Here is a 21,120-nt window from a genome sequence, read left to right as displayed (position 1 = left end):
TATACATCGTTCACGTTATCGACTTTTTTCGAAGAGAACATCTCTGTAGAATTTGGCTTGTCGCTCCGACCGGACATTTGATGCAGGAGCCATAATCACTATGAAACCCGTAAAACCTTTCAGTGATCTAACGTGTGAGATACAACTTTCCCAATACTGCTGAGCGGACTACGATTGACTAAAATCGGCAGCAGAAAGAAGAGTGAGGAGTAGTGAAGGATCGTTGGCCAAACGGAACGATGGCTCATGCATCAAGACTGGGCAGCAATGCGTGTACTGTACTGTCGCACTTATTGTTGCTTTTACTGCTTGGCGCATCACCCTTATATTGAATATGCAGGATGTCAGTGGCTGACGGATGACTGGGCAGCAAGGCTCACTGTGACGTGTCGACAAGGGTCAGGGCCAAGCCACGCGCACTCAAAGCAGTCGGGGATGGCGGGCCGACCATGCATCATGAAACCTCGAAGTAATTCGCTTATTTATCACAGTGAATATTTCCCATTTTCAGGTACTTTGATTGTTTTCCATCAATACCTGGCTTGTTTCATCTCCGTCCTATTTCATCTATCTCGCCAATCCAAAACTTCGTACCCAGTATGTCTAGGTCGCATCTCCAGTCACAAAGAGGTCGCAGCAAGACGGGAAGATGGAAAGGCTTCCAAAACCAACGAGGCTCAAACCCAAATGATAGATCTTAAAGATTTACATGACCTAGCCATGAAAAAACCAGCCCAGCTCGAATCATGAATAGCCAATACCTAGCGTCCTACAACTGGCTTGATCGAGCAAACTGCACCATTGTTGCTCCAGGTAGGTACTCATAGAATGTCCAGTCCCAAACCCCAGCTTACCCATTAGTGCAGGCGAGCCGCCCCAATTCAAAAAGCCAGATAAACCCACAAAATTTCGCGAAGGCTCCGGTACATACTACCGCAACCAAAATGCCTCCCGCCACCCAACCTATCCACTGGAGCCAATGAGCCGTTCAAATCCAGCTGCAGAAAACAGACCATCGTTGCTTGTGGCAGTTTAATGGGTAATCTGCTCCTCTTCGCTCGAGGCTCAGACAAAACATTCAGGATCCTCGTCGAGGCTGTCGGGGACACAGTATTCTTTCTGCGACGTGAGAAGTCGCCCTTCGAGACTATCCCAGGTGTTTATGGGTATGGACACTCGTTTCCGGAGGCATATACAGCCTGGGCATACGACATGCGGGGTTCGGAGTCATACCAGCGCATATTAGAGTACGAGTTTGCGGGTATGAAGGCTTTGATTAGATTTGAAGGAGACGGCTTTTTGCCAGAGCGTGTTCCAGGTCATGGGGACAGACCGAAGGCGCCGCCTTCCGGGCTTTCTTCAAATTCTCAGTCGTACTCGGATACTAGGTCTATTCCTAGGGATACGATGGATGAAGAGTTGCTCGAGTCGATGGCCAATACTGCAGACTCGGCTGCATACCCAACTAAATCGACAGAGCAGACAAAGTCTCTTCGTATTGAGAAAAGGGAACGGCGCATCCCTCAATCTACAGTGTTCGATTTAAAATCTCGATCAAGGACAAAGATAGATGCTGATACAGCGTCAGAAGAGATGCCCAGGTTGTGGGTTGCTCAGATCCCAAACTTCATGCTAGCACATCATGAATCCGGAGTCTTCACATCGATCAAGATCATTGATACAAAAGATGCTATTCAAGCATGGGAGGAGGAATATCAAAAAGCCTTGGCAGAGTTTGCGGCCCGTTTGAGGAGGTTGGTGGCATTTGCAAGGAGTATGGGGAAGTTTGAGATTGTTCGGGAGAATGTTGGCGAAGAGCTTGAGTTACGAGAGCAGGGAGGGGATATCACTGGTGTATTACCGCCTGATTTAATGGAGACATGAGAGCATGGCAGCTAGACCACTTGAGGATGTGATTTCAATGAGATATTTAGTACAGCAATACACGTGCTCCCTTACTTCGTTAAACAAGTTATTCCAACGGTAAAACAAGAAATCAAGATAAAACCCAGTTGCTCAAGAGTGGACATCAAATTCTATCTATCTATATATAAACGGTTCGGATGAGACGATACTCATAGTGAAGGCGCTAGGTAGATATTCAATATTTATGGCCAGCTTCGAAAAGCTTTCGTTCACTGCTTCCGCCCCCTTTCCTATGGACCCCTTCTTGACTGCTATTGCTTTCAGATCCAATTTGGATTGAGGTGGTGCTGTTGGGAGTACGGAGTTGGTCACGATTTCTTTGTCTTTCAGTAACTTAAACGAAACATTAATTCTGCCCTCGTTCAACTTTCGTGGGCATTTTTAGCCGTACAAATGTTACAAGCCGGATATCACAGGAGCACGGATGCGGGAGCTCACAAAAAAGACGTGCGTTCCGCATGATCAAGACCAGACTAGCTGTAAGATCGGCTCACAACAAGCTTTTTGTATCCTGCAGCAGGCTCGACTGGTAAAATACGAACTGCAGGCTAATTTTCCAGAGCTGCCAATGCGGGAGGCCGCCAATGCGGGAGGCCACCAATGTGGGAGGCCACCAATGCAGGAGGCCGCTCATGCAGAAAAAGTCAAAGTCAGTAAAGTGGATATCTTCCTTACTGACTTACGCTATCGAAAGTCGTTTAGCGACGCGATTCAATCCTAGGTCTCCTATCTATCTACCAAGTTATCTGTCCTATCGTCTCTCTGCATAGATACCAAGCAATGGCCCCAGGGATACATCGTTAGAGCTAATAGCTCTTGTAATCCGGAGCAAAAGCGCACATCGAAAAGTTTTTTACACCGCTGTTATCTCAGGATATGGCGGTACACCGAATAGGGACATTAGGTCTAGGCCATAAATAAGAGATATCCAGTATCTAAGACCAGACCGAAATTCCAGAATAAAGATTTTGAAGATGTCGAGCTCCAAAAACAGAGAACATCAGAGTGGTTCGTTACTATCTACCTCGATGATCTTTCTCAAAAAAGATTGCGTTTTTTCTACAGGTGACCACGAGGCTGATCACGGATTTAGATCCGAATCTAGCATATCACCTGAGTCTCTTGAAGATTGATGATTCTGATGACCGCGACGACGACATCGTGCTAGCTCCCATCTTCACGGGCCCAGTTCTCAATCAATCCGATCACACCCCATCCCAGTTTGGCCTATTGGGAGGATTGAAGAAGCTAGAAGCACCTGGCTTTCCAAGTTTTCGCCAACAGCTTTTTGAAAAAGACCCGCGACTATTTTTCAATGTTTCATCGCCATCAAGCACCTTCATCTGCGGCTCTCAGGGCTCGGGTAAAAGCCATACGCTATCCTGCATACTGGAGGGCTGTTTGATTCCCTCCGAGGCTGGTAGACTTTCAAATCCCTTGACAGCTGTCGTTTTTCACTATGACACTTTCATTTGCGATAATGGCGGCTCTCCTTGTGAGGCTGCATTCCTCGCGTCTCATTCTCAGATCAATGTCAGAGTTCTGTGTGCTCCAACAAACATTAGAACTATCCAGGTAATATAAATTTACTCTCGAAATGTTACTGCCTCTAACATATATCTTAGAGGACCTACGCAAGGTTCAATATCAAGGTGGAGCCTTTACAGATAGATCAAGCCAACTTGAATACCAAGCGCATGCTCGATCTTATGGCTGTGGGCCAAGATAAAGGGCCAGTACCTTTGTACATGCATACCGTCCAGCGTATTCTACGAGAGATGCGCCTTCTGCAGCAAGAGCACGCATCCCAATTCGATTACCAAGAATTCAAAAGGCGGGTTCTTGATTCTGATCTTCTCCCTGGTCAACTTGAGCCATTGAAACAGCGCCTAGAGACGCTTGAGAGCTTTATGCCTTCCCAGCAAGCAAAGCCACCGAGTGGGCTAAACAAAAAAAAGGGAAAATGTCAACGCACAGGCTCGAGCTGGGCACCAAAGGTCAGACTCTGACAGTCAGCCCTAGTATCGCAACGAAAAACTAATTTAACTTCGCCAGCCATCACAATTGACGATCATTGATCTTTCCTGTCCGTGTATTTCTCCTGATACGGCGTGTTCCCTGTTCAATATTTGCTTTGAAATATTCATGGAACAGGACACGAAAATTGGCCGAGTAGTTGCACTCGACGAGGCCCACAAGGTTCGTCACTCTCAAATAGAATCTCATGCCGATAGCCGTTGACGCGCTCTGTGTAGTATATGAAAGATTCAGTCGAAGCGCGCAACTTTACAGACACCCTTCTTTCAACTGTCAGGTTGCAACGCCACCTTGGGGCCCGCATCCTTATTTCCACCCAAGAGCCAACAATTTCAAGCGATCTCCTCAGTCTATGCTCGGTCACCATTGTCCACAGATTCTCCTCGCCAGCATGGTTACATGCATTACAAGGGCACGTGGCGGCGGCAGCTTTGGGGACACAACCCAATAGGGAAACAACGGCCGCCACTGAAGAAGACTTAGCAGCGCCCGAAATATCAGGTAAGTTCTCATTGTTCTACCGAATTGTCAATCTTCGGGTGGGTGAGGCCTTGCTGTTCTCCCCTGCCGCGGCATTGTGCTCTGCGGCAGAAACACCTAGCTCTCCAGGCTTGAGTAGACTAGGTGCTGGATATTTAGTCATCAAGATCCGAAAAAGATTGACGGAAGATGGTGGAAAAAGTGTTACATCGTCTTAGGAGTGCAAGATGAGCAAGATGAGCTAGCCATTAAACGATTCCACCTCATTGCAAATGGCCTGTGTTACCACTTATCAGAAATGATTAATCTTTTAAGATTTTTATCAAACTTCAACTACGCAGGACCATGTCTAGACACGACGCTTTATGACTACAACCTGTCTATTCTATTGAAGGTAGGGAATACAACACACACAGGAAACAAGCAATGAGAGTAAATCTCCGCGAGAAAATATGGTTCTGACTCTACATGATTGAGTGACCATATAAAAGACTCAATGCACCTACGTGGCCTGTGTACTCACTCTAAAGCATCAGTGCTCTCAAGAAAATACTAGGGGCTTTTTACTTCGAGTATATAGCTCTAAGGAGGGCGCTTCTGGCCAAGTGAAGAACCCCTGGCGAGCGTTCACAGGGCCTAGGATCAAATCTTACATTCCGGTGAACTCCTGCGCACTTTGCTAAGTTCACACGGTATGTGGCATGTTTAATATCACGTTGGAGCTCTAAAGCAAAATTTAGCGTCGCATGACATTCCTAGTTAGTACTGAGGTAATCAAATCACCAGCCAGTTCATTGACTGATTGAATGAACTATGTCATTTCCCCACAAATAGGATGGGTCGGGTGCGCGCTGACCCATTTTGTCCTAAAGGGTGACTAGCGGTATACTTAGTTGAGCACAGTATCATCAGCTGAATAAGATTCTCGAGTATATGACAATGATTAGCTCTAGAATCGAGACAGTCCCACAAAAGCCCAACTGAAACCAATCAGAATGCCCGAACTTTCTATCACTAGGTGGACTGTCTCCCTATTTCCATAGGGCTCAGGTTCGTCTGCTCCCACGCAGTAAAGCGAAAGTCTGATTTTTGAGCTCAATGGTTCTTGGAATATACTAAGTTTTCAATGCACTCTTTGGAAGTTTCGCCGATGCTAATGACGAGATGAAGAAGCAAAAATGGCGCCCGTGGAAATACGAATGATGACGTATGGAATGAATGGCAAACATTCTGGATAAGTAAAACAAAAATTAAACCTGCCAGATAGGGTCTAGGAATACTTACTGCGGAGGACCGTGCATTTGAACTGACTCACGATTCTGCATATTGTTTCACGTACACGTCGCACGGTGTGATTGGCGCGAGAGATTCCGCAATGGTCACCCTTGTTTGATACATCATATGCACTTCTTCACGCAGGTAGGATGATGCCCATCTAAGTATAAGAAAGAGATAAACTTCAAGCATATGCGTCAAGTTGAAATCGTATCTCTCGGTTGTGTATGATATCAAGCTTCCTTGATTTTGTCCAATTTTCTTACCACATTGACCGCCAAGATGAGCAACGTGAAGCCCCGCGCCTACCAACTTGAAATGTTTGACATGAGCATGAAGAACAACATAATAGCTGTGGTAAGATTCAAGCTTCAATAGGTCCGCGGTATGCCCAAGACTGAAAGCGAATCAATAGTTGCCAACGGGAAGCGGAAAAACTTATATGTGCGTATTGCGTGATTGGATATCAGATGACCTAGCATTGATGTTTCAGTAGAGCTAGCATGCGAATTATGGCGGAACTGGAACGCTGCCAGGAACATCAGGTAGACAAATTCCCCGTCGCTGACCACGAAGCACTACTAGACATTATTCTCTTTAGATGGTGTGGTTCTTGGTCCCGACCAAGGTCTTGTGCAGCCAACAGTTAGAATATCTGTCACGATTTATGCCCGCAGTCAGCATGAGAATGCTGACAGGAGATGATGAAGTTGACTGTTGGCGCAATCAACGTATTTGGGACACGGCTCTTCGGGGAATGAAAGTCGTGTTTTCTACCCATGCCGTGCTCGCCGATGCACTCACTCACGGCTTTATATCACTGCACCAACTTGCTTTGATAGTGTTTGATGAGGGTGCGAACTGAGAAGACCGGATCCTTGCCTTTATCAAGCTGACGATATACAAGCCCATCATTGTATGAAATCACATCCAGGAAACCGCATCATGCGCGATTTCTATCATGTGGCCAAGCTAGAAAACTCGACCCTTCCCAGTATCCTCGGCCTCACAGCCTCAGTTGATGTGGCTAAAATTCCGTGTGTGAAGCCGTGCCATGCTGAACAGAAATGCAACTAACAAATTTCAAGGAAGCTTGAACAAAACCTGGACGCAGCCTGTCGAGCGCCATCACTACAGCGTGAAGAACTGACGGAGTATGTCCCTCACCGGAATCTCACTAGAATTTCCTACAACCAAATTTGCGATGGCATGGTAAGCTCTCCAGCTTTTCTGGACACACTGGAAAAGGTGGTCATGGAGTTGCGTGAACACAGCAAAAGCGAAGTCTATATCCCTAGCGAACTTTTCAAGGTCCCCTCGAAAGCGCGGGCTATTTGGCATCACTTAGGAGCATGGGCTTTACAACACTTCTTGACAAAAACCCTTCAACAGTTCGTCCAGCACATTACTAAACACCAAACTGTTTCGTCTGTTCGGTCATATAATCACAGATTTACGGCTTTGAGAACCGTACTGAACAGTATTGTGGACGGGCCCGTTATCAGCCTACAGTTGCCTAGCAGCATTTCGAATAAAGTGTCACAACTCCTATCATTTCTGAAAGAAAAGAATCACTCGGACTTTTCGGGTATCGTTTTCGTTCGAGAAAGGGTAACCGCTCATCTTCTATCCGCGCTACTTGGTGCTCACCCATGGACTCGAAATACGTTCCGATGCGCGCCCTGTGTCAGCAGCTCTGTCCGATCTGAATCTTGGGCCAAACAAGACGCTTCATCTGTTGAAATGAATGAGGACGTGGTGCTGAATTTCCGGAGTGGCTTGAAAAATCTGATCATTGCTACCAGCGTGCTAGAAGAAGGTATTGATCTCCCAGCGTGCCACCTTGTCATTTCTTTTGACCCTCCAGACAATATCACATCTTTTATCCAGCGCCGAGGTCGAGCACGACAGGGCGTTTCGGAATTTGTTGTGATGAAAGCAGCAGATGATGAGTTCATTACCGCGTCTTCAAAGCAATATGGCGACCTTGAAAGGCAAATGCAAGATATATGTCTGGACCACCAGCGAAGCTATCAGGTGCCAGAGATAAACGACAAACAATTAGACGAGGTCTTTCTCCAACTGCGATTGGACACGGGGTTTGCTTCTCCTGTCTCAAGATTGCCTATAAGCTAGCTGACCCATGTCAACCTTCTGCAGTGCCCTGTTGACCAGCGAAAACGCCATATCCCATCTGTATCATTTCTGCGCAACCCTGCGAGGTGAACCGCCTAGCGAAACCCATCCCACGTTCTCGTACAAGAAGAACAGTGAGGGACGGACACGATCAACAGTTTATCTGCCGAGCGGCATCGACCGTTCTTTACGGATTGTGAATGGCCACCATTGGTGGGGAACCAAGCAGTCAGCCCGAGAGGATGCCGCCTTTCAGGCCGTGCGTGCCTTGCATGGTCACAAACTCATAGATGATCATCTTCTTCCTTTGTTTTCGGACGACCCATGGACCAGTGAGATTCAAGAAAATGATATTCTCGCGGAGCTTCCCGATGGAGAAAGTCTGATTAACTTCTGGAAAGGCATTCCGGGGCTTTGGACAGAGAGAAAACTGTACAAGTGCCGCATCAACTTCGCCACAAACGGGGAGGACCGGCCAGAACTTGCAATGGCGCTCTTTACGCCTGTCAAGCTACCTGTGAATAGCGACCTAGATCTTTACTGGGATAAACAAACCCCATTCACCGTTACCTTGCAGCCTCTCAATACCGAGACTGCTATTTCACCGTCCTCCAGATACCTTCTGCGGGAGGTCACGACGCTACTCTTCCAATCGACGCGCGCAAGTCTTGCACAGGAACAGTATCCAGAGTTTTTGCCTTTTTTCACCCCGGATCTTCCTTTGCAAGATTTGAAAAACTGGCTCAGTGTCAATCAAGGGTCTATCACCATTGGTGGGGGCCAAACTAAAGTTCCGATTCTTGCCCCCTCCGGCTTTATCCGCAGCCCTAGCCTTTATTTTGTCCCACACATTTTTGTGAGATGGATTCAAGGGCTAGATCCCAAGGAGCTGTTTGTTGAGTGCCGCAAATTTAGAAAGAGAAAGAACCTCCTTCAGCGAGCTCCGTTATCTTCCAGAACCTTGAACGAAGCCGAATCCTCCAAAACAACCCGCGTAGCGGCCGCGGAATGCATCCTTGACTCCCTGCCCTGGGAACTGGGTCAAGCCAGCCTCGCGATTCCGCCAATCATACAACTTCTGCATCGACATCTCATGGCAAATGAAATACAAACCAAGATGTTTAAAGATCTACCTGTGATCGACTCAAGCTATCTCCAAGAAGCAATCACAGCGCCTTCTTCTCAATGGCCAAGCAATTACCAGCGCTTGGAATTTTTGGGTGATTCCATCCTCAAGTTTGTGGTCGCCTTACATGCCTTTTCCAAATATCCTTTGTGGCATGAAGGCTATCTGTCAAAGTTCAAGGACCTGCTCATCTCGAATGAGAGGTTGACGTGCGCAGCGGCCAATGCTCATCTAGAAAGGTTTATCTGTGCTGATTTCATCACACGAAAACACCCAGTCTTCTCACCGGTTGTGGATCAATTGCAGAATAGGACACTTCCTAGAAAGGTTTTCGCGGATGTGGTCGAAGCGCTCACAGCAGCAGCCTATGAATGTGGTGGAATACCGCTCTCCCAGCAGCTTCTTGGCATATTTCTCCCGGAACTTTCTAACATCTCAACCAAACTACAACGTACGCGAGACAAAGACCACACGTTTTTGGTCCACTTAGAAGAGAAAGTCGACCTACTGCTTGCCTTCAAATTCCAGGACCGGGCCCTGATTTGGGAAGCACTCACACACCCATCATGGCAAAGAGACAACACAACTGGGTCTTATCAGCGGCTCGAATTTCTGGGAGATGCGATTCTTGACTTTCTTGTTTCGAAGAATCTGTACAATCAGCATCCCAAGCTTGCTGAAGGTCGAATGACGGAGCTTCGAGCTGCTTTAGTCAACGCCGACTTCTTAGCATTTCTCTGCATGGAGCTCACCTTGACCGAGCCATTTTGTTACAAGCCAAGTTCGATACCAGAAGATTGCGAACCGAGCACCCTGTCCAAAACTACTCCTTTGTGGATGTTCATGCGTCACGATGCTCCAGAATTAATCAGGATTCAGGCTTCATGCAGCGAGCGGTATCGAAGACTCGGCGATAAGATCAGAAGAAATTTAGAAAAGGAGGTTTCATATCCTTGGGCCACGCTCGCTCAGTTGGCACCACCCAAGTTCTATTCCGATCTTATTGAGAGTACTCTTGGAGCTATCTATATAGATAGCGGAGGTTGTATAGATGCATGCGAGAAGTTCTTGGAAAGAATGAATCTGATAGCTTATCTTGAGCGTTTTGTGGGGCAGGCGGTACACCTCGAGCACCCCAGGAACGCTCTGGACCGCATTCTTGGTACCCAGAGACCAGATTTCCAATTGGCACAAAATGTTGACGGGCTTTACAATATCTCTGTCTGGCTAGAGGGTGCGAAGATCGCATCTATCGACAATTGTCTAACAAAAAGCGAGGGGGTTGTGCGAGGTGCCGATGCGGCATTAGCATATTTGTCATAAACCTGACTGCGAAAATGGAAGTCTTCCGTACTCAAGAGAAGTCATCTCTAGTAAATGGTTTATAGATCCATCTCGTTAAACAGACATACGTGGCGTGCTTACGCATTTAGTTCCTGTTGCGGGCTGGGAATAATGAGAGGCATCTTCTATCAAAAGTTGATTACATTTTGCGAGACCGAAGTGATTTACAGCATCGAATTAATATACACTGAACTTCCGAAAATAATCTAGGGAATTGGAAAAGACCAATGAACGTTAATTTCGACGTGGAGACTTGATAGGCTATAGAAATAAAAAGGAGGATCATAAAGAAGCATCACACATAGAGAAGGTATATTCTACGAGAGGCGACTTTCGGAATAAAAGATATTCCCTCTCCGGTGGACATAATATATATTTCCTCCTGAAGCCCCGCACCAAGCAGTTACACAACTCTTGTCATAGCTGACCTTGACGTCTCAAAATACTAACTGAAGTTGCTTGTCAACATGGCGTCAACGACCCGCTACTGTACCCGTTGTGAGAGAGGCTTCTCCTCGACTGATGCGCGGCAGCAGCATATTAAAGACTCCCCGAACCACAATATCTGCCATCACTGCTCTTCGCCGCTTGATTACGCAACAGAACGTGAATTAGATGATCATCTAGAAAGGGTGCATTATATATGTGCACCTTACGATAAACAATTCAAGGCTCCGAACCAGCTTGTCCAACACGACGTTGCGAAACATAATATGTGTAACACATGTCGCCGGTACTTCAACAATTCAGAAAATCGGAACAACGTTCGTTACCCGGCCCAATTATGATACCCCAACTTTCTTTCTAACGCCTCAAACTAGCATATGATTACCCATGTCGAAAAGAATATCATCTGCCCAGGGTGTTCACGAAAATTCGTGACGCACTCGGCGTTAATATTGCATTTGGAGGCTGAAACATGTGTCTCTGGAATTGGCCTTGAGGAGATAAATCAGCTAGCATTTGAGTTCTATCAGGCACAGCATTATAGATGTGATGATACTTCGTTCGATTTTCAGTGCTCACGCTGCCAAACACCGTTCGCGTTCATGAGTGGCCTTCTGCAACATGCAGAGAGCGGCTACTGTGGCAACCTTTTGGCGGAAAACAGCTCGTTGAGCAATTTTCTTCGCTTTATCAGATCACGCATTGCTTGAATCATGTAGAATTTCATCTCTCTCAACCAAGCGTATTTTAACATTCCATAGGAAACGTATTCTTGCAACAACAAATTAAGATGGCTTGATGGATTATTCATTGGTGTTCTGACGCAGTCGATAGGAACAAAGAGAGTGACTTCATTTGTCGCCGCGGTTTTTTTGACCGTAACGTCAGTTAGGGACTGTCTGCGACAAGTGGTCTGTATTGCAGTGCCTTTTATATACAGAATAGAGAGGCAAGGTGGGAAAAGCAAAATCGAGTCTTGCCTGCTTGAGGGGAGACGAACGAGCAGCATGGAGCTCAGAAAATAGTAGCGACCCGGGACTATGGGGGGTTCTTCAAAAACATTGATCTTGATCGATTGGGGCTCCCGACACTCCTTTGCTCTTGTGGGATAGCGTGGAAATATTTCGGAGATCGTCTGAGGTAGCATCACTGGATGGTCGCATAAATCCTAAGACTACATCATACACCCTCCAGGAACTACGAGCGAGACATATGTCTTTGCAATTTACTAGGAACATTGAAGCACTTCCACTACCTTACTTGGGGTCCTCGGATTGATTCACTAAGTTAACTTTCAGTCCGAAGAAGCCGAATACCTCCTCGCCCAAGTTGATCTTAACCTTTATAGCGAAACCCCAAATTTAGGCTCAGTGGACAAACAATGACTCTGGATACTATGACAGGGCCCCACGTGAGTGCTACCGATTAACCGGCTTGGAATCAATCAAATGCACGCATATTATTTGTGAGTCATTTACTTGACAGAGAGTAGTGCATCAAAGCGATTCTCCGCCTGCCGCTGTGACGTGGCCAAAGCGAATTTCAGTGTGAAAGACACTTGGTACGGGACATGAGATGCACCTCTTTTCCAGCGTTCGGAATTCCACAAACGCATACAAGTAAATTAGACGGTGAGGGGAGGCCAGTGTTGAAACGAAGAATGGCTAATACAGATTACATACATGCATGGCTACCCAATCTGCACTGATAAGCAAATTTAGATAAAGTGGATTTCACAATCGTCTTATCTTTCTGTTGCCTGGAAATTGTCTTTGGACCCACCGGGGGAGGGTCGGTCTCTCGGCTGGCATGGACTATTTATATCTGGCTTCGGCTCACGATGTTGCACTATTCACCTCCCATTTGGCCACCATCTGACAACGCCAGCCATGGAGCTTTGGTCACGGGGAAATGATGACCCAGGGGCCTATACGGCCCATCTTCCGAGTTCATTCTCCGTCAACCTACCACCCAGGGCGGGGAATGCGTCTTCAAGCTGTCCTCCGACCGATGCAATTTCCACGATGTTCGAGTCAAACATCACCGAAGAAGATAAAAATCCTGAAAATCCCACCACAGGGCCTGCCTTTCTATATCCAACTGGAATATCGTCTCCTGCTCTACAGGAAATCGTCGATGCAAATGAGTCTCTGTAGAGTACTGTATGCGACGAATTCCTGAACAACGAAAGCGACACGTCTGGTAGTTCTTCTTTTACGAACTTGACTGGCCCAATGATAAATATCAATTATGAGTCTGTGGATCATGACGCGGTAGCAATGTGCGACTGGAAATCTGAAGAAGCTGAGATGCCTTCAGATGAAGTGGTCGCCTCTTCGCCACGTGATGAACTGTACTTGTATCAATTCGAAGAATGTCAAAGGCTAGAAGGCTATGGTCTTGACTGTCAGTTGAAGTATGTTCCAAAATCGATTATACCTTTGCTCATCTTCTAATGAATCTCAGGAAACGTGTTCGAGTACACACTGTACTTTTCAAATGTGCCGAGTGCCCATACAAAGCAGCTGCAAAAAAGGACGTTGCTCGGCACGTCAAAGTTAGTCACAGGAATCTAGCTGAAAGAATTTGGGGTCCCAAGGAGCTGTTTGTCTGCCCTGTATGCAAGACGAAATTCACACGGAAAGACAACGCTCAAAAGCACTACAAATTAAAGCATCATCGGTAGATGCACCATCGAAATGGCTATGCTAGAATATCCTGAATACCATGCTCATTGTTTATTGCATCATTCTTTGTTCTCGTTGGTGGCTTGCATTATTTGGAGCTTCTAATATAGTGTAAGTCGGGATTAAACTCCTTCTCGGAAACACAAATATCCTCTCCAAACAGTCATTGGAACGGCTTCAGTTTTGGGAAGCCTAGCTATATCTACCTACTTGTGTCAGGGTCCGGATACTGGCCGGAGAGCAATGCGTGATTATCCCCAGGTGAACGTGTTCATGAAGTCTGCCAGTTTCCAAGTCTGATAAGTAGACTCACATATCTTCACAGCCTGGCTATGATAATCTTTCGGCTCAGTGAGAGCTTCTAGATGTCGATGACAGGGAGTGGATTTTCTAAGTCTGTGTACAAGGATCGACAGAAATTCTCTCAACAAGAACACAATGCCCGCTAAATTCGATTAGTATTTTGCTCTACAATTTCTAAATGTTCGTTGAATCAATTTTTTTTTCAGGAATCCTTTGCTTTTTTTTAAAAAAAAGTATGTCATGAAATAAAAAGTCACGTTATTTCTTATCTTGGGCCGAGGGTGGGCACGAGATGTACTATTTGACCTTTTCTTTTTTGGGACTGGGCTTGCGCTCTTTTGACACATGACCTGCAAGCGATACAGTCTGTTCATGTAGTGAGGCCCACCGGCTGCAGAGCTACGGTGGGACTTCAAACGTTTCCCGGTTTCTCTCTAGTATGCATGATCAAGAGATTTTTCAAATCTGAAATGCACAAATGGGCTATGGACTCAAGGGAGATACATACTGCATTATTGAATCTCTGGGATGAGCTTGTATATACACTTAAATGAAGACAAGAGAGGTATAACTTGTACGGATACGATTGCTGCTAGAACTGCAAATATGTGATTGGTGATGCATTCAAAACATGCGGGAGGCCACCATGCGGGAGGCCACCACGCGGGAGGATAACTATGTAAGTTACTCGTATGGAACAAGGCCATTGAGAAGTGCCCAATGTGCAATAGATGGGACGTGGAAGCCTTTATTGGTACGTTGTCGCTACCATTGGAAGAATCGTCATTTTTCGACATCGGCATCATCGGCATCACTATCCTACGCATTGTTCATATAATACTCTTCCGTGCGCAGCTGACGTCAACTTATTGGAGAAACTGAACTCCCCAAAAATGCGTTTATTACTTATACCAAACATCTTAAACGCGAAGAGACGATGGCTGAAGAGATTGTGGGTGGATCAACCAAACTGTGGATGAATCACCTATCTTTCCATCCGACTTTTCAAGATTTGAAAGATTTGAAGAGAAGTGTTCGTCAATAATTCTCCGTTTTTACGTTGAAGACTAAGTTTATAATTCAGGAATGATCAGACAAAGGCGGTGATACTTTTTTCGAGAACCGAAGAAAGAAAGCAACTAGACCGAAACAAAAAGGAAAAGCTTCGTTCTATGAAATGACAAAGCAGGTGGGGAGAGGGATGGCATTGGAAACGAGCATATTTAGACTGGACTCTGTTTGTCCTCGCATGCTTGACCTCTGCATGGCACCTGTTGGGTTTACTACGACGGCCGCCAAGGAAGCTCCAGGGTTATTCATTGATGCGGTTACTCTCCCAGCCGAAATTGGTGGCTATGAAGTAATGGCCAAGGATATTTGCCAAAATATCATATATACAGACATCACGATGTATCTCATGAAAATGGTGTGTCAAGAAAGTATTCCAACGGCACATCCTGATTCCAGCAGTTTCGAACTATGCCTGCCGTTCCTTGACAACCAATACGATATAGCAATTTGCGGAGAAGCCGTAGGCAGAGATCATCCCAGAGAAAAATATCGCAGCCACTGTGAGTCTCAACGTTTAATGGTCTCCCAACTAGTATTTGCAATGCATTGTCTGAAGCCTGGTGGCTCCATTATGCTGCTTCTTCATCGCATCGAGTCTTGGGATACGGTATGCATCCTTCATGCTTTCAACAAGTTCTCCGATATTCGGCTCTATAAACATGCCAAGGCACATGCTATTAAATCATCATTTTATCTGGTCGCAAGAAGAGTTAACCTGGAACACCATACTGCCAGACATTCCATGGATTATTGGAAAAGTCTGTGGCGATACCTGACATTCAAACAATTCCAGGAAATTCAATTTAGCCTATTAAGTCTGTACGAGTCGATGATGTCTCCTTGCAAATTATGATAAACGAGTTTGACCTTCAGTTTCTCAGACTAGCGGAACCTATCTGGAAAATTCAGGTGGACGCGCTTCGCAATGCCCCTTTCATGCGACAAGCGTAACATGTTAGCTTGATCGAACTACTGAACAACAAACGTGTCATTTGCTTTCACCGTGCTCAACTTTATATGCAATTGGCATATCATTATATAGTCGTTATTTCTTGAAAGACCGATGAGCGGGTGAGACCGGGAGTGCTTTGCAATTCAACACTGCGCATTCACTATAGGATATAAGTATATGAGTTACCTTCCCATGAGAATTGTGCACAGGAGCGTCTGACACTTCAACCTTTCATGTCTTCGCTCGTGGACCGCAATCTGGCCTTGTAGTCCACATTTTGCCACGGGGCATAATATCAATTCCTTGTTTACCTACAATATTTGTGCATCAGAAGACGACTAATACAGAATGGCGACGGGAGGCAAGGAGTAAGGCACCTCTATACAAACCAGCCATACTGGTTTTGGGAAAAATTTCTGCTACTCGACTGGCATCACGAAGCCACTAAATGGAAATACATGGTATAAATACAATTCAATCTTGCAACTAAATCTGTTCTCGTTAATGTAGATTCGTGTACCTAGAGATGCATAGAATAAGATTCGGCACGTATTTGAGTTTGTTCAAGTGCTGTTAAAAAGAGGAACTCCCCCATTTTCCGAGCCAGAGTCTTCACCAAGATCCGTTCCTGCGTCTGGACAATCCAAAAGGTCTGTGCTGGGTGGACTGTTGGACGTGCTTTGATGACTTTGTGAACACGTACTTGAGAGAGTCTCGGGAGTTTCTGCACCGGATACCTCGAGCGATTCAGAGTTGATGCCAAATTCCCGGATATCCGTAATGTTTGTGTTTGAATCTGGATGCCAGCGGTTTGATGGTAAGCGCTGCAAAACATGGGTAGTCACTTGTTCGCGAAGGTCTTGCGTCATCTTGTTCAGAATATCCTTTTGTTGCCTGGCGGCAGGGTTTTTGTCGTCAAATTGTTGCACACATAGGGGACTCCACTTCGTCCAAATTTTGCGGTGAGAAGAATGCACCATCACACGGGCTGGGTGATATTTCAAATACATTTCGCAGCAGAGGCAAGCTGGCTTACTACAAGCGATGAAACGATCGGCACCCGCGAATGCCATTTGCATCTTGTAGAAGTAATCCAGCACTTGGACCTCTGCATAGACCTCGAGCAAGGAGCTATAATATGGATGCAGAAATGTTTTAAAAATCTCGGCCACCTTGTTCAAGTGGAGAAGACCATCCTCGAGCATTTTTCTTTCACTATCCTTGTTCGTAAACATCCGGTTCAGAATACCCCGAAGATTGGTATGCGAGTCACGAATGGGTGGAGGTACTGCGGATAGTGGATAAATCTTGCAGACAGCGTGGTTATCAAGAAGAGGACTCAGGTCCGAGGTATCCCTAAGTAGTTGTTGAATAGCCCGTATATGGTGAGCAAGCCGCCCTATGTAATGTTGTACGAGGGCAAAAGATGAGCGCCTGCTGGTAGGACCTGACCGTCTCTCCTCTTCCAACCCCCGACTCGAAATCTCATTCATAGAATCGCAATGGCGGTTGTCGTGCGCGAATTTGCAAAGTCTGAAGTGGTCGTCGAAGCCAATAACTGTTTGCAGCCATTCAACCAATCGTGAACCTTTGCGTCGATTAACATATTAGAGGAGGCCCTGTATTGATAGATGAAAGGGATGGGCACACCGGAGCCAGCATTTTGTCTGTTCAGCTTGGAAAGTCAGACTTTAGCGTTTCTGCGAAGACAATTGCCTTCCTCTTTGATGCGCTCAGCAGCAAATCCAATGCATAGCTGAAAGAACTCTGATTCTGTGCAAGCATCATTTGTGCCAGCTTGATGGGCTACGGCCCGCAAAACGTTGAGGACGTTTTGGAGAAACGCAGCGATTTTATCGATTTCGTTATTCGAAGCAACAAAGAAGTTGTAGCGCGTATCGAGCTCCTCAAGCCCAATTGCAGTGCATGTACTGCCTCCCTTTCTGAAATCACAAACGAAACAAAGATTTTGCAGAAATCGTCTGCGTCGTGCCCGGGCAGCATCAAGCTCGAAAGATGAAGTTTTGTGGTTACCACGTGTCTGTCCAAGTGCATTCAAAAGAAACAGTTGCTCGTAAAATCGGCCGAGAAGCCTCTGGTATGGGTCAAGCCTTGGGCGACCGACACGTTTTGGATCAATCTCTAGATCTTTGATTAGAGTTGCCGGGCGCATGTTTCTGATATTTGTCTTTCCCACATGCGTGCAAGTTTGAACTGCCTGTCAAAAGTAGGGATCCGAAAGGAATATGATTATTCATGAATATTCCTGAATATTTGCGAATATGAATAATATGAATTGAATAATATGAATATGAATAAGCCCTTTATTCATATTCGCAATATTCATGAATATATGATTAATTCATATTTATTCATATAATAAGATACCATACATTACCATTCGTTTCATTACATCCGAATACATCAATCATGCTCAGACACTTTGTTCCATAGCGAATTATGTGCCTGTCTTTAATTTCGAAGCACTGAAAATTACATGCATGCACCACTGGAAATTTAAGTCTGAGACTTTCCTCTCAATAGCATCAGCCATCGCATAGTCTCCGCGTTCAGACGGTGCCTTCGGAGGCCCAAGACATCTCGAGCATTGCTGAACTCGCGTTCAATCCCGACCTCTGCCGAAGGGATGGGTAGATAATCGCGAGCGGCTTTTGCCATGAGTGGAAAATTAAACGCGTTAGCCTTCCACCACTTTAGGACCCATTGTGCGTCCGCATCGCCGATCATGTGGTGGGACCAGTTGACCGGCGGGGAATCCAAGTACTTATCAATATCCGACAAAGATGCCTCTTTGGATGGCTGGACTTTGCGCAGAGTTCTCCACATTGTTTCCGACATCCCCGCTGGACGTGGATGGTCAACTTCACACGACACAAATGGCTCTGGAGGGTATTCTTTCTTAAGAAATTCCCGCACTTGCGAGACGATAAGCCCCGAATCTTGCTCGCTCATTTGAGACACAATCAAAGACGATTTGATGCGCGGATCCAACACGGAAGCCACATAGTAGAGAAGGTTGTCGTCCATTTTTCTAGCAAACTTGTTCATCTTCCGAATGCCTCTTTCCACCGCATCGCGAATTTCAATGTTCACGTCTTCAAAATCTCCCTCCGCATTTCGAACGTCATTTAACAAATCGTCCAAACTCCAGTAAATCGGTAGACTTTCCACAATTGTTGGGCATGCCTTTGAAACGGAGTTTGTGTGGTCCCAGAACGGCTTGAGGATCTTGGCTACTTGCTGAAGTGTCGACCATTCGTCGTCGGCAAGCTGGAGGGCCTGAACTTCTGGATGTATCCGCACAAACTGTCCCAGCTCAGTTTGTAGCCGAAGGGCATCTTGAATCATGATATACGTCGAGTTCCATCGGGTGTCAACATCATAACTGACTTGTTTTCCAGGTGATACTTCTTTCCAATCTTGGCGGCGCTGTGGGCTACGGGCGATCCACAGCGTCAGAAGTCGTATTTTCATGATTGCTCCTTTCATGCTGTGAAGGGAGTTGAATGCTGGGCTAGTATGAATGGCCATGTCGTCCAGTATCGCCTTTGCTTCTCGAGCCGAACCAGCCCTTAAAGAAGCTAACACATCTTTGCAAATCAGATTGAGGATATGGGCAAGGCAAGGAATGAAACTCTGTCGTCCGCGGAATCGCATTAGAGGCCTAATGCGAAAGCGGTCATCGTCATTATCATACTTCTTAAGGAGCTGGTCATGCAGGCTATCGCAAAGCGTCCCGTTATTGCCTGCATTGTCCCCTGTGATGGTCAGGAGCTTTGGCGCGATGTCCAGTTCGGCGAGCATCTTCAACACAACTTCCGCTAGATTCTCTCCAGAATGCGGTCCATTGATCTCGGTGAACTCGAGAAGGTCATCTCGCTTTTCAAAATCGGGGGTGATCCAATGACCAATGATACCCATTATCGCAATCTGATTTTCCGACGTCCAAACGTCGAGAGACAAAGCGAGTGTGCGGCTGCTCCTAGCAAGCTCCTCTTTCACGTAAGCCCTACTTGAATGGAATTCCTCCTTGATTCGGTTAAAAAGAGTATCAGCAGTCTTGATGGGCAAAGAAGCCCCCGTTGCTTCAATAAGTGCCTTGAAAGCCGGATGCTCCACCACTGTGAAAGGCTGTCTAGTTTGAATGACCCATCGGACTAGCATTTCTTCAACGCCAGCCTTCTTTCTCGGCGACTCCAAGAACCGGTCGAGGCTTCCTGCGGCCGTGGGTAAGAAGATGGAGTCGGCCCCAGACTTGATACGATGCTTGGTCTGGAGATGCACCAACAAATTCGAAGTGGAACCATAGCGCGCCGAATCTCTGGAGGACCAGCTGCAATGTTTGCAAATCAGTAGTCGGTCTTTTTTCAGTGGGCCACCCTGCCGACACCAAGTGCTATCCAGATCTGTGGTCCAAAAGTGCTCAATGGTCCAACTAGAGTACGACTTGGTTTTTCGTCTTTTATACGGGTGCGGACTACTCGTATTGCTCCTGCTTTCCGAAAAGGCAGGATCAAGTGGGGAGGGCGAAGAGCTAGGCAAAGAATAAGTCTGCTTCGTCTGAGGCGTGTCTTCGGTGTTCCTAGATGGGGAGGGCTCAGGAGAGTAAGGGCGTCCTGTTTCACAGATAGATTCCTCAGACTGCTCCGAAGGTGACGAAACCAGGCCATTGTGTAGAGCATTATAGTCTCGACGTGGAAGACCACGCGTCCTCCGCAGGGACGGATTAGGTGTAGATGCCATGCTACTGTTTCCTGGTATCAGTATATCAAAAGGGTATCGACGGTGATGCATAACGTACCTTGAGCTACCTGGGCTGGGGTTAGAAACTGATAGGGGACTTGAGGATAGGATGATGGTTGACAGGCCCAGTCATGTTCGCGCTTTATATGCCCTTCTTGACGTGAAAAGTTGATAGATCTCTTTTCTGTTTTCTGCAACGCGATATTTACGATTCTGAACGTAAACAAATGCAGCCAGGGTCATTGGAGGCTCTGGGTCGTGAGGCAAACGCGTTTTTACGTGCCATTTCTCAGGGCTACTTTGTGCCCCAAGTTTGAAATGGATTGGAATGGAATCAGAGAACTGAGAAAATCTATTCAATTAATTGCCTAAGATGATTCGCAATTAGGTTGACAGATATATATAATCTTCACGGATCTTCGTGGCCGGTGTCAAGTTTCTATGGACAAGACCCATGTGAATGAGTATCATGTCTCAAAAAGATCCACTACGGTACATCAAGCTGGTCAACCCTACAAAAGCAGGTTGTACCTTCCAGCATATATTCGCAACGGAAATTCATAGTCCAGCGT

General features: G+C 46.2%; 7 protein-coding genes across 7 annotated transcripts; 4 read left to right on the top strand and 3 right to left on the bottom strand.

Annotated features, from left to right (window-relative positions):
• Positions 1-746: 746 nt before the first annotated feature.
• Positions 747-1,884, top strand: N7508_011102 (uncharacterized protein; the record flags this gene model as incomplete). The annotated part of the gene is made up of 3 exons (XM_058469162.1): positions 747-813; positions 867-1,017; positions 1,083-1,884. The coding sequence occupies 3 exons, from the start codon at positions 747-749 to the stop codon at positions 1,882-1,884; spliced, it is 1,020 nt and encodes a 339-aa protein (XP_058314140.1).
• Positions 1,885-2,900: 1,016 nt separating this feature from the next.
• On the top strand, positions 2,901-4,661 carry N7508_011101 (uncharacterized protein; the record flags this gene model as incomplete). The annotated part of the gene is made up of 5 exons (XM_058469161.1): positions 2,901-2,934; positions 3,020-3,501; positions 3,552-3,923; positions 3,982-4,125; positions 4,182-4,661. 5 exons carry the CDS (start codon positions 2,901-2,903, stop codon positions 4,659-4,661), a joined length of 1,512 nt encoding a protein of 503 aa, XP_058314139.1.
• A 2,002-nt stretch (positions 4,662-6,663) lies between these two features.
• N7508_011100 (ATP-dependent helicase dcl2) lies at positions 6,664-10,303 on the top strand (the record flags this gene model as incomplete). Its single annotated transcript, XM_058469160.1, has 3 exons — positions 6,664-6,755; positions 6,807-7,817; positions 7,879-10,303. 3 exons carry the CDS (start codon positions 6,664-6,666, stop codon positions 10,301-10,303), a joined length of 3,528 nt encoding a protein of 1,175 aa, XP_058314138.1.
• A 4,635-nt stretch (positions 10,304-14,938) lies between these two features.
• Positions 14,939-15,783, top strand: N7508_011099 (uncharacterized protein; the record flags this gene model as incomplete). Its single annotated transcript, XM_058469159.1, is given in 2 exon segments — positions 14,939-15,647; positions 15,659-15,783. 2 exon segments carry the CDS (start codon positions 14,939-14,941, stop codon positions 15,781-15,783), a joined length of 834 nt encoding a protein of 277 aa, XP_058314137.1.
• Positions 15,784-16,347: 564 nt separating this feature from the next.
• N7508_011098 (uncharacterized protein) lies at positions 16,348-16,989 on the bottom strand (the record flags this gene model as incomplete). The annotated part of the gene is made up of 3 exons (XM_058469158.1): positions 16,348-16,418; positions 16,488-16,772; positions 16,821-16,989. 3 exons carry the CDS (start codon positions 16,987-16,989, stop codon positions 16,348-16,350), a joined length of 525 nt encoding a protein of 174 aa, XP_058314136.1.
• A 479-nt stretch (positions 16,990-17,468) lies between these two features.
• N7508_011097 (uncharacterized protein) lies at positions 17,469-17,957 on the bottom strand (the record flags this gene model as incomplete). Its single annotated transcript, XM_058469157.1, has 1 exon — positions 17,469-17,957. One exon carries the CDS (start codon positions 17,955-17,957, stop codon positions 17,469-17,471), a length of 489 nt encoding a protein of 162 aa, XP_058314135.1.
• Positions 17,958-18,301: 344 nt separating this feature from the next.
• On the bottom strand, positions 18,302-20,548 carry N7508_011096 (uncharacterized protein; the record flags this gene model as incomplete). Its single annotated transcript, XM_058469156.1, has 1 exon — positions 18,302-20,548. The coding sequence occupies one exon, from the start codon at positions 20,546-20,548 to the stop codon at positions 18,302-18,304; it is 2,247 nt and encodes a 748-aa protein (XP_058314134.1).
• Positions 20,549-21,120: the final 572 nt, after the last annotated feature.

The sequence above is a fragment of the Penicillium antarcticum genome, assembly GCF_028974205.1.
Source record: "Penicillium antarcticum strain IBT 31339 chromosome Unknown utg000010l_segment0_segment0, whole genome shotgun sequence".
NCBI classification, from domain to species: Eukaryota; Fungi; Ascomycota; class Eurotiomycetes; order Eurotiales; family Aspergillaceae; genus Penicillium; species Penicillium antarcticum.
This window is presented reverse-complemented; position numbering and strand designations above follow the sequence as displayed.